This window comes from Pongo pygmaeus, chromosome 1 (genome assembly GCF_028885625.2).
Source record: "Pongo pygmaeus isolate AG05252 chromosome 1, NHGRI_mPonPyg2-v2.0_pri, whole genome shotgun sequence".
Taxonomy (NCBI): Eukaryota; Metazoa; Chordata; class Mammalia; order Primates; family Hominidae; genus Pongo; species Pongo pygmaeus.
Genome location: NC_072373.2, coordinates 94,531,732 through 94,550,598, shown reverse-complemented (window position 1 = coordinate 94,550,598; position 18,867 = coordinate 94,531,732). Strand labels below are relative to the sequence as shown.

The 18,867-nt window shown below is 45.5% G+C and overlaps 1 protein-coding gene and 1 pseudogene across 10 annotated transcripts in view; one reads left to right on the top strand and one right to left on the bottom strand.

Annotated features, from left to right (window-relative positions):
* GON4L (gon-4 like) overlaps positions 1 to 17,359 on the bottom strand; it is a 108,862-nt gene extending 91,503 nt beyond the window's left edge. For 4 of the 10 annotated variants that reach the window (XM_063655840.1, XM_063656013.1, XM_063655819.1 and 1 more), the window contains exons 1-2: positions 17,256 to 17,342; positions 13,418 to 13,948 (exon numbers count right to left, since the gene is read on the bottom strand). In XM_063655840.1, coding sequence (XP_063511910.1) covers positions 13,418 to 13,922 — 505 coding nt within the window. In that variant the 5' untranslated portion in view covers positions 13,923 to 13,948; positions 17,256 to 17,342. Of the gene's footprint in view, positions 1 to 13,417; positions 13,949 to 17,255 lie in introns of those variants that run through there. The other 6 variants (XM_054458452.2, XM_063655972.1, XM_054458459.2 and 3 more) reach the window with 4 other exon arrangements.
* On the top strand, positions 4,649 to 5,915 carry LOC129011837 (26S proteasome non-ATPase regulatory subunit 7-like; annotated as a pseudogene).
* Positions 17,360 to 18,867: the final 1,508 nt, after the last annotated feature.

The following is an 18,867-nucleotide window of genomic DNA, read 5'->3' as shown; positions in this document are numbered from 1 at the left end:
TTTAGACCTGGGCAAAAGGGGCAAAGTAAACTGCTTTAGGATGGGCGCGGTGGATCACGCCTGTAATCCCAGCACTCTCGGAGGCTGAGGTGGGCGGATTACCTGAGGTCGGGAGTTCAAGACCAGCCTGACCAACATGGAGAAACCCCGTCCCTATCAAAAATACACAAAAATTAGCTGGGCGTGGTAGTACATGCCTGTAATCCCAGCTACTCGGGAGGCTGAGGCAGGGGAATCGCTTGAACCCGGGAGGCGGAGGTTGCGATGAGCCAAGATCACGCCATGGCACTCCGGCCTGGGCAACGAGAGTGAAACTCAGTCTCAAAAAAAAAAAAAGTAAACTTTTTTTACTTTTTTTAATGAGACACAGGGACAAGCTTGTATTCATTTAATAATTTTGCCTCTATATGAATTAATATAACTTATTCTATGCCTTGATACTAAATAATTTAAATGTTTAGGTACCTGTAAGATTCCTTTCCTGTCATCCTCAAAACTAGGGCAGGGCTTATGACTTTTTTGTTTGAAACATTGCTACTTCTTTATGTGTTGTTTTATCTACAGAATTTAAAACTATTCAATTCCTCCAGGCCCAAGGACTACTGAAGAGGTGGGCATGAGAGATTACAGGGGCTGGGTTTTCAGGGATATAATTAATTCAGACCTTCCAAATCAAGGACAGGCACACACATACCTAAATAGCTGAACAAAATGTTTGTGTTTTATAAACCTAATTGCTGCAAGCCAAGATTACAATAGCTCAATGCACAGAATTTATAGATAAGTCAGTTTTATAACCTTATTTTTTGGCTTCTGGTTTTGGCTCTTATATTGCTTAAAAGGGATTTTAAGAGATAATAATGAGTGCCTGCCTACCTCCACTTCCATCTGGCCTACAATGTTTAATTGGCTATAAGTCATTTGAATCTAAGTCCCTTGGCCATCAGGGTCCCACCAAGGGACACGATGGACCTGGGGCAGGTAGCACACCACCTCAGCATTGGTATGGAACAAAATAAAAGCTTGGCCAGCAATATTGCCTCTGGCAGCTGGATGCAGTGGCTCACACCTGTAATCCCAGCACTTTGGGAAGCCAAGGCAGACAGATCACCTGAGGTCAGGAGTTGGAGACTAACCTGTCCAACATGGTGAAACCCCATCTCTACTAAAAATACAAGAATTAGCTGGGCATGGTGGCAAACACCTGTAATCTCAACTACCTGGGAGCCTGAGGCAGGAGAATCACTTGAACCTGGGAGGCGCTATTGCAGTGAGCTGAGATCGTGCCACTGCACTACAGCCTGAGTGACAGAGCAAGACTCTGTCTCAAAAAAAGAAGAAACTTGAAAAACTAATTCAGGCCATGACAAGAAACAAGGGGTTGGACAAGCCTCACTATACCTTCCCCCCTCCCCTTTGGAACTTAAGAGGCCAGGTTCAAAAGGCACTCTAAGAATATGAAAATAAAGTATTGCCCTTTCCCACAAAAGAAAAGATTGCTCCCTGTTTAACCAGGAGACTTAGTCCTATTAAAAACTTGGGGCCGGGGCGGTGGCTCACGTCTGTAATCCCAGCACTTTGGGAGGCCCAGGCGAGTGGGTTACGAGGTCAGGAGATGGAGACCTTACTGGCTAACATGGTGAAACCCCGTCTCTACTAAAAATAAAAAAATTAGCCGGGCGTGGTGGCGGGCGCCTGTAGTCCCAGCTACTCAGGAGGCTGAGGCAGGGGAATGGTGTGAACTCGGGAGGCAGAGGTTGCAGTGAGCCGAGATCGTGCCACTGCACTCCAGCCTGGGCGACAGAGCGAGACTCCATTTCAAAAAAAAATTAAAAACTTGGAAAGGGCCGGGCCAGTGGCTCATACCCGTAATCCCAGCACTTTGGGAGGCTGAGGTGGGTGGATCACGAGGTCAGGGGATCAAGACCATCCTGGCCAACATGGTGAAACCCTATTTCTAGTAAAATACAAAAAATTTAGCCGGACATAGTGGCACGCGCCTGTAGTCCCAGCTACTCGGGAGGCTGAGGCTGGGGAATCACTTGAACCCGGGAGGCGGAGGTTGCAGTGAGCCAAGATAGCACCACTGCACTCCAGCCTAGGCAACAGAGCAAGACTCCATCTCAAAAAAAAAAAAAAACTTGGAAAGAAGGATCCCTTGAAGATCAATTATAATATAACCAATATGGAAGGGCACCCACTCCCCATTAGGTATTGTTAAACACTCCCACTGCTGTTAAACTTCGGGGAATCACTAGCTAGGTACACCTGTCCTGGATTAAACAAACCTGTTTTTTGTGAATCCCTACAGGCACAAGAGGAGGACACCATGACCTACACCTGCAAACCTCTGGAAGACTTAAAGTTGCTATTTCACAAGACAGATAAGTAGCAACCACCTCCTCCTGAGAAACACCTTACTTGTCCTTATTGAGTACAGGGACGACCCTAAAGCCCAGTGTGATACTCAGTTGTCCCTGTTCTTCTTGCTCCCTGCTCCTAATCAATCTAACTCGCTGTGGAATGGGAACAAAACTCCATAGTAAACATTTCTAGAATTACAGCATCAGGAAATAGCCTGCATGATTGCAGAATCTGTCATTAGCACCCTCAGGATAGAGAGCATCACCTTCTGGTGCACCCTGCAAACCTCACAGCCATCTCCCCAAACCTCCTAATTGGCCACAGTGTTCCTTTGGTATCTAGGCCCCTACTTGTAACATAGCTCTCTCCCATACTTAACAGATTCACCTGACTCCTCTCCAACCACCCTCCTACCCCCTACTATTACCTGGACCTAGGATGTTGGGTATCTACGGCTCCAGTGTACTAATGATACTATCTTTTGCACAAATTGTTGTGACAATGACACAGAGACAGAAATTCCCCACGATGCTCTGACCCAACCCTAGTAGCCAAATTCCCAAGGCCATGGGAGGGCAAATGGGATCCCACTGGTAAACAAGGAGACTATACATGGTGCCTCCTCCAGGACCAATACATGCAAGGGAGAAACAACTGCTTAATTTGGGAAGATGGAGGTACCACCCTCTGGTGGAAAACGAGGGCTACTCAATCACCCCCATTGGAACCTGGAAAAGGTATCTCTATAGACCCAGTTTGGCAATAAAAAATGGACAGCATAACTTGCAAGGATTCAATTTGTGACCCATCTGGGCTCACCTTTAGGGGAAGAAATCCTACCCCATACCCACTTCCAACCCTGTAGGGAACCATTTATTCTTCTAGGAATAGCTTTCTATTTTGCTTATCAAAAACTTGAAACACCAGTGAATGTATTTTGGCCACCATTATCCCTTCAGGGGATATCCATTTGTAACCCCACAAAACCTAGAAAAACAAGAAGTAAAAGAGCAACAGGATTAATTTTTACAGGAATTGGGGCAGCAATAGGGGTGGTGGCCCCTTGGTGGGGGCTTTGCATACCACAAGTCAATGCTAAGAAACATAACTCAGGCCCTAGAATCTCTGGCCACCAACACAAGTCAGACATTAAGAAAAATTCAGGAATCTCCGGACTCTTTGGCAATTGTAGCCCTGACAAGAGACTAGTCTTGGATTGTTTACTGACAGAAAAAGGTAGAGTCTGCACTGTTATCAATAAGACCGGCTGCACATATATTAACAACTCTGGACAGGTTGAGGTTAACATTCAAAAGTTCTAAGAGCAAGCCACCTGGTTACATATATACAACCAGGGAACTGACCCCAACTATATCTGGTTGACCATAAAATCACCCTCCTGGCCAGGCACAGTGGCTCACGCCTGTAATACCAGTACTTTGGGAAGCTAAAGTGGGAGGATCACTTGAGCTCAGGAGTCAAGACCAGACCGGGCAACATAGTGAGACTGTGTCTCCATAAAAAAATTTAAAAATCAGCTGGGTGTTGCTGGCACACATATGTGGTCCCAGCTACTCAGGAGGCTAAGGCAGGAGGATCACTTGAGCCTGGGAGGTTGAAGCTGCAGTGGGCCATGATCACACCACTGCACTCCAGCCTGTGACAGAGCGAGATCCTGTCTCAAAAAAACCAAAAAATAACAACAAAAAAACACCCTCCCAAGTCTCACCTGGTTTCTACTCTTTTTAGGACCTCTAGTGGCTATCTTGTAACTATGAATCTTTGGCCCTGCCTCTTTTAGCCTCCTTGTAGTTTGTGTCTTCTAGATTGCAACAATTTCCATGTGAAGATAATGCTAGCACATGGCTTCCAACACATCCTTGTTCTGACCCCTTAGATGAGGCATCAAGAGATTTTTACTCCTCCAGTGCTAGGCAGGGCCAATGCCCATAAAACCAACAGGAAGCAGTCACTTAAGATGGACTTCCACCCTTCTACAACCCTGTAAGATTGCAGGGGAGTATATAATCTCTGTGGGGGGAGTGAGGTAGGAGAGAAGCAGGATTTGTTTTCCAAGCACTGGCCAGAGACCCTGCTGAACAAAACAAGAACAAAACCCTGATCAAAACAGGATGCAGCAAAGAAAGCAGCCCAAACCAGTTACAACCAAGATGGCAACAAAAGTGACCTTCGGTTGCTCTCACTGCTTACTATACACTAATTATAATGCATTTGCATGCTAAAAGAAACTCCAATGGGTCACGGGGAGCCAGGCCTGGTGGCCAGAGTGTATCATGAGGCTGGACCTGGTGGTGCAGAAGGTGGTGGTCCACCCCCAGGCACTGCTCCATGTGGTGGATCATTTCAATAGAATCAGCAAGGTTGGAAACCAGAAATGCATTCTTCATGTGCTTTTGTGGTCATGGCAAATGAAAGTACTTGATGTATCCAGCAGTTTTACAGTCCCTTTTAATGAAGATGACAAAGATAATTGTTTTTTAGGCCACGATTATTTGGAAAACATGTACAGAATGTTTAAGAGGGTGAATGCCAGGGAAAGAATAGTTGAATGGTACCACATAGGCCCTAAACTACACAAGAATGACACTGCCTTCAATGAAATCATGAAAAGATACTGCCATAACTCAGTATTGGTCACTAGTGACATGAAGCCAAAGGACTTTAGGGCTGCCTACAGAAGCATATATTTCAGTAGAAGTCTACGATGATGGAACTTCAGCCTTGAAAACATTTGAGCATGTGACCAGTGAAACTGGAGCAGAGGAAGCTAAGGAAATTGGAGTTAAACACTTGTTACATGACATCAAAGACACTACAGTGGGCACTCTTTCCCAATGTATCACAAACCAGGTCCTGGATTTGAAGGGACTGAACTCCAAGCTTCTGGGTACCAGAAGCTACCTGGAAAAAGCTGCCACAGGCAAACTGTCCACCAACCACCAATTCATCTATCAGCTGCAGGTCTTCAAGCTGCTGCCAGTCATCGGCCTATAGGAGTTTGTCAAGGCCTTTTACCTGAAGACCAATAACCAAATGGTAGCAGTATACCTGGCCTCGCCGATCCATTCTGTGATCACCCTACACAACCTCATCAACAAGAGTGCCAACTGGGATGCAGAGAAGACAGACAGGAAAAAGAAGCCAGCCAGGTGTGGTGGCTCACGCCTGTAATCCCAGCACTTTGGGAGGCCGAGGCAGGAGGATCACAAGGTCGGGAGATCGAGACCAGCCTGGCTAACAGAGTGAAACCCTGTCTCTACTAAAAATACAAAAAAATTAGCCGGGCGTGGTGGTGGGCGCCTGTAGTCCTAGCTACTCAGGAGGCTGAGGCAGGAGAATGGCGTGAACCCAGGAGGCGGAGCTTGCAGTGAGCCGAGATTGCACCACTGCACTCCAGCCTGGATGACAGAGCAAGACTCCGTCTCCAAAAAAAAAAAAAAAAAAAAGATAGGAAAAAGAAGAGAGCAAAAAAGGATAGAAAAGACGACAAAGAGAAAGATAAAGGAAAAAAGTCATATAAAGAGAAAAAGGAGAAAATGTAAAATATATAGATTTTTTAATTTGTAAACTAAAATCTTATAAACTAAACCAATGTGCTACTAGTGGGTTCTTTTCCACTTTAACTGCTTGTTAAAAAGCTGTCCTGGGCCAGGCACGGTAGCTCACGCCTGTAATCCCAGTACTTTGGGAGGCCGAGGTGGGTGGATGACTTGAGATCAGGGGTTGGAGACAGCCTGGCCAACATGATAAAACCACGTCTCTACTAAAAATACAAAAATTAGCTGGGCGTGGTGGCACATGGCTGTAGTCCCACCTACTCAGGAGGCAGAAGAATTGCTTCAACCGAGGAGGGGCCATGAGATTGCGCCATTGCACTACAGCCTGGGAAACGAGTGAAACTCCGTCGCAAAAAAAAAAAAAACAAAACAAAACACAGGAGTTGAATTTTCCCCATCTTGAAAGACTCTTTCAGTCTGTTTCTGGTAATTTACAAAATTGCTAAATGGAATACACAAACTCCGTATGTTCTCTGACTCACAACACCGTGAGTTCGAACCCTTCTGAACTCTGAGAATACCACAAGTTTTGGACCCATAGCTCCAGCATTCTCAGGCTTGGGATCCAGGCTCCATATATTGTTTACCTTGAAAGACACAATTAAATGGATTGGTTTTAAAAAATAAAAACAGGCCGGGCATGGTGGCTCATGCCTGTAATCCCAGCACTTTGGGAGGCTGAGGCAAGCAGATGATCACCTGAGGTCAGGAGTTCAAGACCAGCCTGGCCAACATGGCGAAAACGCATCTCAATTAAAAATACAAAAAAATCCAGGTGCAGTGACTCAAGCCTGTAATCCCAGCACTTTAAGAAGCTGAGGAGGGCAGATCATGAGGTCAGGAGTTTGAGACCAGCCTGACCAACATGGTGAAACCTCGTCTCTACTAAAAATACAAAAATTAGCCGGGCATGGTGGCGGGTAACTATAACCCCAGCTATTCAGGAGGTTGAGGCAGGAGAATCGCATGAACCCAGGAGGTGGAGGTTGCAGTGAACCGAGATCGCACCACTGCACTCCAGCCTGGGCAACAGAGCGAGACTCCGTCTCAAAAAAAAAAAAACAAAAAACAAAAAAAATTAGCTGGGTGTGGTGGTGCATGCCTGTAGTCCCAGGTAGTCGAAAGGCTGGGGTAGGAGAATCCCTTGAACCCAGGAGGCGGGGGTTGCGGTGAGCCAAGATCGTGCCACTACACTCCAGCCTGGGCAACAGAGTGAGACTCTGTCTCAAAATAAATAAACAATAAATAAATATATACATACATACATACAAAGAAGAAAAATCCCACCAGTGCCATGACAGTTTACAAATGACATGGCAACCCCTAGAAGTTACCTTATATGGTTTAAAATGGGAGGACCTCTTGGTTCTGGGAACTCCCTGCCCCTTTTCTAGAAAATTGATGAATAACCTGCCCTTATTTAGTATATAATCAAGGAATAGCTATCTATTCACAAGGGCTGCTGCTATTGCTGTGTCTATGGGGCAGCCATTTCCTGTACTCTGCTGCTCTAATAAACTTGCTTTCCTTTTTCTCTATTGGCTTGCAAATGAACTTTGCACAAAGCCAAGAACCCCCCCTGGGCTGAGCCCCAATTTTGGGGTTCACCTGCATAACTCATACCCAAATGTGAACTCATATTCAAACTCTCAAATACCTTCCCCATGAAGGCATGCATCACCATCCCCTACCCCAGATATCTCACATGTCAGTCTCTGAGCAGTGTTAATCATTTCTTTGTAATGTGTCTGTGGTGTACCCATTCTTCTCTACCCTTACTGCCAGCATCCTATTCTAAATCTTAAGGTCTTAAGGGGAAAGCTTCAAGGCTCTCCATAATCTGGATCTACTCTTTCTACCTGAAGCCTTAGTACTTGCCCACACAAACACAGCATTTCTACATGTTTGCAGAATATGCTATTCTACTTCCACTTCTTCCCTCACAATCTATCAAATCCTGGGAATCCTTCAAGCTCCAATTCCAAAAAGTATATGTTTATGCTTGTCTTCCCAATTAAGATTCTAAACTTCCTGAGGTTAGAACTATGTCTTCTGTTTCTTTTAAATGTCACACAGATAGAGATTATGTTTTAAACCAAAACTCAGAACAAAGGATTTCTTTGTCATTTTCAGACAAAAAAAAAATCTGAGAGATAAACATCAAAATGTGTTTTGTAGGTTACTGCAATGGTTTACTAAAACTACGAAATTGTAGGTTGGGCACGGTGGCTCACGCCTGTAATCCCAGCACTTTGGGAGGCCGAGGCAGGCGGATCACCTGAAGTCAGGAGTTCGAGACCAGGCTGGCCAACCTGATGAGATCCCATCTCTACTAAGATACAAAAAATTAGCTGGGCCTGGTGATGCACACCTGTAATCCCAGCTACTCGGGAGGCTGAGGCAGGAGAATCGCTTGAACCCGGGAAGCAGAGGTTGCAGTGAGCCAAAATCATGCCACTGCCTTCCAGCCTGAACAACAGAGACTCCATCTCAAAAAAAAAAAAAAAGAGCTGGGTGCTGTGGCTCACGCCTGTAATCCCAGCACTTTGGGAGGCTGAGGTGGGCGGATCATGAGGTTAGGAGTTCGATACCAGCCTGGCCAATATGGTAAAACCCCATCTCTACTAAAAACACAAAAATTAGCCAGGCGTGGTGGCGCTTGCCTGTAGTCCCAGCTACTTGGGAGGCTGAGACAGAAGAATCGCTTGAACCCAGGAGGCAGAGGTTGCAGTGAGCCGAGATCGTGCCACTGCACTCCAGCCTGGGCGACAAAGTGAGACTCCATCTCAAAAAAAAAAAAAAAAAAAAAAACTACAGAATTATCATAATTCACATTGAATACTTTTTGTGGAGTCTTTTATCATACAAGGAAGTTGTATAATACTACTACTAATAGTATTTCTGGGCTGGGTGCGGTGGCTCATGCCTGTAATCCCAGCACTTTGGGAAGCCGAGGCGGGCAGATCACCTGAGGTCAGGAGTTCGAGACCAGCCTGGCCAACACGGTAAAACCCCATCTCTCCTAAAAATACAAAAATTAGCTGGATGTGGTGGTGGCCACCTGTAATCCTAGCTCTCGGGAGGCTGAAGCAAGAGAATCACTTGAACCTGGGAGGCAGAGGTTAGAATGAGCCAAGATCACACCACCGTCCTCCAGCCTGGGCAACAGAGTAACACTCTGTCTCAAAAGAAAAAAAACAAAATCCTCACCCCAAAGTTGGTCTCAGTCACTCAAAAGGATTTATTAAGCACCTACTAAAAGTCTACCACCAGCTTACTGGAAGGCACAGTGACTATAGAAGCCTCAGCCCCACATCCTCCCATGTTCAGGTCTGGGGAGATCCTTCATGGCTCTTGAAAAGTTTTGAGGCCGGGTGCGGTGGCTCACGCCTGTAATCCCAGCACTTTGGGAGGCCGAGACGGGTGGTCATTTAAGGTCAGAAATTCGAAACCAGCAGGGCTGGGCACGGTGGCTCACACCTGTAATCCCAGCACTTGGGAGGCTGAGGCAGGTGGATCACGACGTCAGGAGATCGAGATCATCCTGGCTAACACGGTGAAACCCCGTCTCTACTAAAAATACAAAAAATTAGCCAAGCGTAGTGGCGGGCGCCTGTAGTCCCAGCTACTCAGGAGGCTGAGGCAGGAGAATGGCATGAACCCAGGAGGTGAAGCTTGCAATGAGCCGAGATTGCGCCACTGCACTCCAGCCTGGGTGACAGAGAAAGACTCCGTCTCAAAAAAAAAAAAAAAAAGTAGTTCAAAACCAGCCTGACCAACATGGTGAAACCCCGTCTCTACTAAAAATACAAAAATTAGCCGGGTATGGTGATGGGTGCCTGTAATCCCAGCTACTCGGGAGGCTGAGGCAGGAGAATTGCTTGAACCCACGAGGCGGAGGTTGCAGTGAATCAAGATCGCACCACTGCACTCCAGCCTGGGCAACAGAACGAGATTCCGTCTCAAAAAAAAAAAAAAAAAAGAAAGAAAACTTGATTCTGTCCTATGTTTTGTACGTACATCTCTCCTGGCTTCCTGAATCAGTTGTTGAACTGATTCTTATCTCCTTACTATTTTCTTTAAACCATCTCAAAGGAAATGCCTTTTTTCCAGTAAAAACACCTAAATTCCAGTATCACCTTAATTTGTCCTGATCTAGTATATTTTGCTCTTACTTTAAAAAAAAAGAATAAAAGAGAAAAAAAGGAAAGGCACGGGGAGAATAAAGAAAAACCTTCATTTCTCCTTTCCTTATGTCTAAATAATGAGAACTCAAAAAGACTGAGGCTTAAGCACTTGCCTCATTAAGTGGAAAACTATCAAAATAAGAATTTCAAAGTAATAAAAAGTATTTGTCCACATCAACTATGTGCAGGACGATGTCCTGCCTTGTTCTATTTTTTATTTATGTGATCAAAAGTCAAATCCATGTAATTAGCAAAATGGCACAAGCTATTTACCCTTTTTTATTCTAAAAAATTGTGTAGAAGATTAGCAGTGAAACGATATATAATACACATATTAAAAAACTGCTATTCCTGTCTACATTTCCAGATAAAACACAGGTGTCCCAAAAGAAATACAACAATGCAAGCTACTGTGAATGAGGTTGTAAATATATAGCCACATGCTATGACAACGGATGATTCCACAGGAGAGCACTTTTTCCCAAAAGAGCTTTCATCTTTGACAACGTGCTTCAGGCAGCTCATGCCAGAGAGGGCGTGACCAACACAGTATAACATCAAGATTATTGCTAAACTCCCTCATCTTGGGCACTCCATCAGTTTTCAAACACAGCAGAGTCAGAAACATGAAATTCTTCAATATAAACACACACAAGACACAATAAAAAACCACACACTGAGAATGTACCAGTAGGACAAAATAAGAACAAGTGGACTTAAAATGCGGCAAAAAAGAAAACATCTTAACAGTCAAAATGAATGAATAGGCCGGGTGCGGTGGCTCACACCTGTAATCCTAGCACTTTGGGAGGCCGAGGTCGATGAATCACGAGGTCAGGAGTTCGAGACCAGCGTGGCCAGCATGGTGAAACCCTGTCTCAACTAAATTACAAAAAAAAAAAATTAGCTGAGCATGGCAGCGTGCGCCTGTAGTCCCAGCTACTTGGGAGGCTGAGGCAGAAGAATTGCTTGAACCTGGGAGGCGGAGGTTGCAGTGAGACGAGATCGTGCCACTGCACTCCAGCCTGGCAACAGAGCGAGACTCCACCTCAAAAAAAAAAAAAAGGGCCGGGTGCGGTGGCACATGCCTGTAATCCCAGCACTTTGGGAGGCCGAGCAGGCGGATCACGAGGTCATGAAATTGAGACTATCCTGGCTACCACGGTGAATGAAACCCCATCTCTACTAAAAATACAAAAAATTAGCTGGACATGGTGGCAGGCGCCTGTAGTCCCAGCTACTCGGGAGGCTGAGGCAGGAGAATGGCGTGAACCCAGGAGGTGGAGCTTGCAGTGAGCCAAGACCGCGCCACTGCACTCCAGCCTGGGCGACAGAGTGAGACTCCGTCTCAAAAAATAAAATGACTATTACCTACCTACAGGAAAAGCTCAAATGCCTTAGTATGAAAAACGAAAACCTTCACAATCTAGGCTGGGTGGAGTGGCTCACGCCTGTAATCCCAGCACTTTGGGAGGCTGAGGCGGGTGGATCACCTGAGGTCAGGAGTTCAGGACCAGGCTGGCTAACCTGGTGAAACCCCATCTCCACTAAAAATACAAAAATTAGCTGAGCGTGGTGGCGGGCGCCTGTAATACCAGCTACTCAGGAGGCTGAGGCAGGAGAATCACTTGAACAGGGGAGGTGGAGGTTGCAGTGAGCCGAGATCATGCCACTGTACTCCAGCCTGGGTGACAAAGCGAGACTCCGTATCAAAAAAAAAAATGAATAAGAGAAGTTGGTATCTTTGCTAAAGCATAAATGTGTTCTGCTTAGACGTTTAAATGACTATCACCTACCTACAGGAAAAGCTCAAATGCCTTGGTATGAAAAACAAAACCCTTCACAACCTTAGTACAATCTACTACTCTAAAGTCATCTTGGCAGGGCGTGGTGGCTCACGCCTGTAATCCCAGCACTTTGGGAGGCCAAGGTAGGTGGATCACCTGAGGTCAGGAGTTTGAGACCAGCCTGGCCAACATGGGGAAACCTCGTCTCTAATAAAAATAAAAAAATTAGCTGGACGTGGTGGCAGGCACCTGTAATCCTAGCTACTCGCGAGGCTGAAGCAGGGGAATCTCTTGAACACGGGAGGCGGAGGTTGCAGTGAGCCAAGATCACACCACTGCACTCCAGCCTGGGCAACAGAGCGAGACTCTGTCTCAAAAAAAAAAGAAGTCATCTCCCACCACCCTCTTCCAAGCAACCATGTCACCATCCTTTTCTGCCAGTGTATCTCTGTGCACTGTTCTCTGCCTATGTGCCCATACCACTTTCTGTTAAACCGCAATTCATCTTTCAAATTGGAAGGGTAATTCATCTTTCAAATTGGAAGGGACATTCATCTCAGTAGAGCCTTTCCCAGTGTCCCAGGCAGTAGTCTCCCCCTTTAAGCTGCTGCCCAATCACAAAAGACCATACACATCTCCAGACACACCAAATAAAGGATGAGAGAATGGAATGAAAGGGATACAGTGGCTGGGCATAGTGGCTCACGCCTGTAATCCAGCACTTTAGGAGGCCAAGGCGGGCAGATCACGAGGTCAGGACATTGAGACCATCCTGGCTAACACGGTAAAACCCCATCTCTACTAAAAATACAAAAAAAATTGGCCGGGCATGGTGGTGGGCGCCTGTAGTCCCAGCTACTTGGGAGGCTGAGGCAGGAGAATGGCGTGAACCTGGGAGGCGGAGCTTGCAGTGAGCTGAGACCGCGCCACTACACTCCAGCCTGGGCGACAGAGCGAGACTCCGTCTCAAAAAAGAAAGAAGAAAGGGATACAGAAGTGGATATAGGGAATGGGAGGGGAAAAGAAAGTCTATATCCATTCATAAAGTTCACTGCTGGCCAGGCACAGTGGCTCACACCTGTAATCCCAGCACTTTGGGAGGCCAAGGCGAACAGATCACCTGAGGTCAGGAGTTCGAGACCAGCTTGACCAACATGGTGAAACCCCGTCTCTGGTAAAAATACAAAATTAGCCAGGCGTGGTGGTGCATGCCTGTAATCCTAGATACTTGGGAGGCTGAGGCAGGAGAATCGCTTGAACCCAGGAGGTGGAGGCTGCAGTGAGTCGAGATCCCACCATTGCACTCTAGCCTGGTGACACGGCAAGACTCCGTCTCAAGAAAAAAAAAAAGTTCACTGCTGATCCTTAGAAACACAGCAGTTCCAATTCCATACCAAATCAATATCCCCTTTCAGAAATACTACTCTGTAAAGGTACCCAGAAATAGCAATGGCAAAGTGGTATTGACAAGAATGTAACCTAGAGACCTTTTATACCTTACCTCCTTCTTCCTTGACTTCTTCACTAGGCTCTCCTGAAAAAGGCTCCTTTAGGATAAGATGATCACGTCTGTCTTCTTGGGTAACTGGCCCAGGCCTGAGTGTAATTTTTTTCCCTCTCTTTGAGCCAGTAGCCTGGAGTTTTCCTTTACCAATATGTATATTAAGGGGGTGAAAAGACTCCAAGGAAGTTAGGGTGATTCCCTGAGAGATGGCCACATCAACACCTTCTAGAATTGGTACATTTGTGTTCTGGGTGAGCATCCCAGAGCTCAGAGATGTATCCTCCAAACCAAGCTGATTTCCTGCATCCTGCACAGATTGTACTTCGAAGCCAGCTACTCTGCCATGACTTGGATCCCAGGACAGTGACACAGAACTCAAGTCCTTAACCTGGTCAGATTCTGGTTTAACAGCTGATTCTAGGTCTACGTTGTTTTCCTCCTGATTGCCTTTATGCTGTAGGGACTCTGTCACTGTCGTTCTTCTCTTCTTACAGGGCAACATTTTAAAAGTCCCACTTTTGTTCCATTCTGAAAGAATAAAAACAAGTTCTTACTGCCTTCATATTAATTAAAAGTAATAACATTTACTCAATTATCTTTTCGTTTATTCATGTTCGATCATGAACACAATACTTCATACCAAATGCACAATTTCCCTTTAGGTGGAAGTTGAGAGACAGTGGTTAAGTGACTGAGTTCAAATCTCAACTCTACTGATCACTACTGATGGACTACTGTTACCTAGGCCAAGTGATTTAACCTCGCAAGTCTTCAGTACCCTCAACAGTAAAAAATAATTGCTCTTACTTCATAGAATTGTTACAATTAAAGAGTAAGTGATTAATAAACATTGTAGTTTTTTTTGTTTTTTGTTTTTTTTTTTGAGACGGATTCTCGCTCTGTCTCCCAGGCTGGAGTGCAGTGGCACGATCTCCGCTCACTGCAACCTCTGCCTCTCGGGTTTTACACCATTCTCCTGCCTCAGCCTCCTGAATAGCTGGGACTACAGGCGTGCGCCACCTACGCCTGGCTAATTTTGTTTGTATTTTTAGTAGAGATGGGGTTTCACCATGTTAGCCAGGATGGTCTCGAACTCCTGACCTTGAGATCCACCTGCCTCGGCCTCCCAAAGTGCTGGGATTACAGGCGTGAGCCACCGCCCCCGGCAAACATTGTTATTATTACCATCAGGGTGGTAGACTAGCATGATGCTGAGAGTAAACTGTGGAGTCAGACTCTCTGGATGTTTCCCAAGTCACCTTCTCTCCAGCTTTATGACCTTGTGGAAGTTACTCAACCTGAATCTGTTTCTTCAGCTATAAAATGGAATATAGTAGCATCTACTTCATTAGATGGCAAATGATGAATACATGTTTGCTATTGCTGTTTTCATAAACAGGTATTTCCATTAATAGAAACAAATCAAAAGCAAAGTGTGATTGTTTAAAAGGTTAGGCTATGTTGGCTGGGCACGATGGCTCACGTCTGTAATCCCAACACTTTGGGAGGCCGAGGTGGGCAGATCACCTGAGGTCAGGAGTTCGAGACCAGCCTGATAAACATGGAGAAACCCTATCTCTACTAAAAATACAAAATTAGCCAGGCGTGGTGGCACACGCCTGTGATCTCAGCTACTCCAGAGGCTGAGGCAGGACAATCACTTGAACCTGGAGGCAGAGGTTGCAGTGAGCTGAGATCGCTCGCCATTGCACTCCAGCCTGGGCAACAAGAGCGAAACTCCATCTCAAAAAAAAAAAAAAGGTTAGGCTGTATCAACAAATTTTGTGTTGAAACAAGGAAGATGAGAGTCCTACTATCCTCTGTGCTATGTTACTTCTTGGCTTTTTGCTTCAATTCTAGTTATCACATTTTAAGGGCATTACTGACCTAAACCAGAGGGTATCCACTATGTTCTTTTAGTATCTGTTTGCAAACCTCTTTTACAGTACTTATCAGTTTTGTAATGGTCTCTCATCTTTCTCTTTCTCATCTCCTTCCTCCAAAACTATCAGCTTTTTGAGAAACAGGATTATTTCAACTCATATCCCTAATATCCAGCAGTATCTGGGTTTTTTTTTTTAAACAAGGTCTTGCTCTGTCACCCAGGCTGCACTGCAGTGGCACGAACATAGTTCGCTGCAGCCTCGACCTCCTGCTCAAGCAATGCTCCCACCTCAGCCTCCCAAGTCATTGGGATTACGGTCCCATCCAAGCCACTGCACCAGTTCAGTATTTGGGTATTGTAGATACTCAATGTATCGCTGAGTATTGATACTCGATGTGTCACTGAATATTGTAGATACTCAATGAATGCTCCCTGAATAATAAATGAAACAGAGGTTAAACAACTTATTCTGTGCAGCATCTGGGCCAAATGTTAAGCATTATATAAAAACTGATGGTGGCTTGGTGCAGTGGCTCACGCCTGTAATCCCAACACTTTGGGAGGCCAAGGCGGGTGGATAACAAGGTCAGGAGTTCGAGACCAGCCTGGTCAATATGGTGAAACGCTGTCTCTACTAAAAAATACAAAAATTAGCCGGGCGTGGTGGTGGACACCTGTAGTCCCAGCTTCTTGGGAGGCTGAGGCAGGAGAATCGCTTGAACCTGGGAGGTGGAGGTTGCAGTGAGCCAAGATCATGCCACCGCACTCCACCCTGGGCAACAGAGGGAGACTCTGTCCGAAAAAAAAAAAAAAGGGCATCTTATTACCCAGGAAAACTTTACTGTCATAAATAGATCCAATAATAGAATAAGCCACCTTGTGTTAGATCACTGGCAATGTTCAAGCGAAGCCTGAATGTCCATTTATCCGAGTACTAGATGAAAGCTTGAACTAGAAAACTGAAAAATAAAAGTTCTTTGTAACTCTAAGCGTCTAAGGTTAGATTTCTCTTTCTTTTCTTTCTTTCTCTCTCTCTCTTTCTCTCTCTTTCTTTCCAGAGACAAGGTCTCGCTCTGTTGCCCAGACCGGAGTGCAGTGGCAAGATCCTAGTTCACTGCAGCCTCAGACTCCTGGGCTCCAATGACCCTCTGGCCTCGGCCTCCCGAGTAGCTGGGACTACAGGCACTTGCCACCACCCTCAACGACTTCTTTTCTTTTTTTTTTTGTAAAGACGGGGTCTCGATTTGTTACCCAAGCTGGTCTCAAACTCCTGGCCTCAAGCAATCCTCCTGCCCCAGCCTCCCAAAGTGCTAGGATTATAGGCGTGAGCCACCACGCCCGACCTCAGTTAGTTTTAAACCTCCCTTCTGTTTCTCCAAGACATTAGGGGAGATTCTCCATCCCCTCAATCAACTGATGTAATTAAAACTCAGTAATTAAAGCTCAATAAAACATTAAGATTTCGTTGATTCCTGTGAGAGATGGTGATGATCTGATAAGAAATAGAATGGGAGTAGCCAGGGCAGCTCTTTTATTTCACAGATAATTACTGAGATCAAAAAAAGGGGAAAAAAAGAAAAAGAAAGAAAAAGAAGGAAAGAAAGACAGCTACTTCAGCTCCAGGCACCTCAAACACAGCAGTAGCTCGACAGAATCCACTTTTTTGGGAACCCAAGTCGGACCAGCAGGGTGAATGAACGCCAATGTGGAGGCAGCCCCGGCACGGCCCTGTCCTAGGAAAACATTTTCAAAAGGGGTCCTAACCGCGCTTCCACCTCGGTGCCCAGGGCTGGCTCCAGTCCCCACTCCCAACTAGACACTGGACTTCACGCCCTTAACTTCCGCCACGCACCCAGCGCCCACCCTCAGACCCGACCCTCTCATCCTGGACATCGTTCGCCCAGGTGTCCCAGTTCCCACCTGCCTCTTCCCACCCCACCACACACAAACCTGTACCCTCACCAGCCGGCCTGATTCCGCGGAAACGGCTTTGGCACCACCGGAAGTCAGCCAACAACAGCGAATTGCGTGCGCGTCCCCGAGCCTCGGAGCGCCGCGCCGCAGGGCATCAAGGAGCATGCGCCTAACACTATGCGCCATCCCATTTTAGGGCACAGTGAAGCCACAATGCTAGTTCGTCAGTTATTGGCAAAAAAATTTAAAGGCACTACTTGGCTTTCTCTGCCCATGGAGTTATCCTACTCAAAACTGAGGTTAAGATTCAGTGGTTTAGATTAACAGCTAATTTGGGGGCCAGGCGCGGTGGCTCACGCCTGTAATCACAGCACTTTGGGAGACGGAGGCGGGCGGATTACCTGAGGTCGGGAGTTCCAGATCAGCCTGGCTAACATGGTGAAACCCCGTCTCTACTAAATATACAAAATTAGCTGGGCGTGGTGGCTCATGCCTGTAATCCCAGCTACTCCGGAGGCTGAGGCAGGAGAATCGCTTGAACCCGGGAGACGGAGGTTGCAGTGAGCCGGGATCGTGTCACTGCACTCCAACCTGAGCGACAGTGAAACTCTGTATCAAAAAAAAAAAAAAAAAAGATTAACAACTAATTTTTCTCACTACAAGTCACCTGGAAAACAGGACCAAGGGACTGAAGAAGTCATAAAATGCCAGAAAAAGAAGTCTCTAAATTACAAATAGTGCAGGCTCCTGATTAAAACTAAGGCAGTCTTGGACTCAGGCTATAGTAATTATTCACATATGTACAATATTCTGCATTTTGCAAAATGCTCTCACATTTTCTTAGGTGACTTGGTCTCCACAATAGACTGTAAGATTATTGTATCATATTCCAGTTTGCACCAGACAAAGTTCTGACTCAGCTGAGTAGGTGATTTCACAACGGTACACAGACAGCTATCAAGGAGAATCAGGTATTAAGTCTCCTAACTCTAGCTAATAATGCATTGACCCAGCGCCCAGGAGGCTGCCTGGGGTGTAACAGATGTTCAATAATTCAATACATGCTTTTTGAATGAGCGAATGAATGAATGACTCCTAAAGTGATGTTATTTCCACTTTCCTAGAAAAACAGAATGTCTGGAATCCACGGAGATTAAACAAATAATAAAATAAAAACAGAATGTCAAAAGGTGGAAAAATACTTTCAACCCCCTCATTTTACAGGTAAACCACCAACACAAATTTATACATTTGAACTAATCCTATCTGTAAACAGAATCCAACGGATGAAATTATCCACAGCCAAAATGAAGGTTGAAATTTATGAAAACATGGCAGCAGTCCGACTCTAACCTGAATCACACCAACTCTCCCAAATACCAAGGAAGACTCCAGAAGCTCGGAGTTTCATGTGTGTTGTTCTTTGACCTACAGAATACACAGATCTTTCGGTTTGGCCTCTCTCTCTCATACGAAACCCTAGGCACTTGAGGTTCATGAAAAAAATTCAACACTGATTAACTTTGGCACTTTTCATTAGTTTTTTTGTTTTTGTTTTTGTTTTTTTTAAATCAGCTTCACATACCACAATATCCATCTGTTTTACGTGTACAATTAAATGATTTTTTTTTTTTTTTTTGAGACGGAG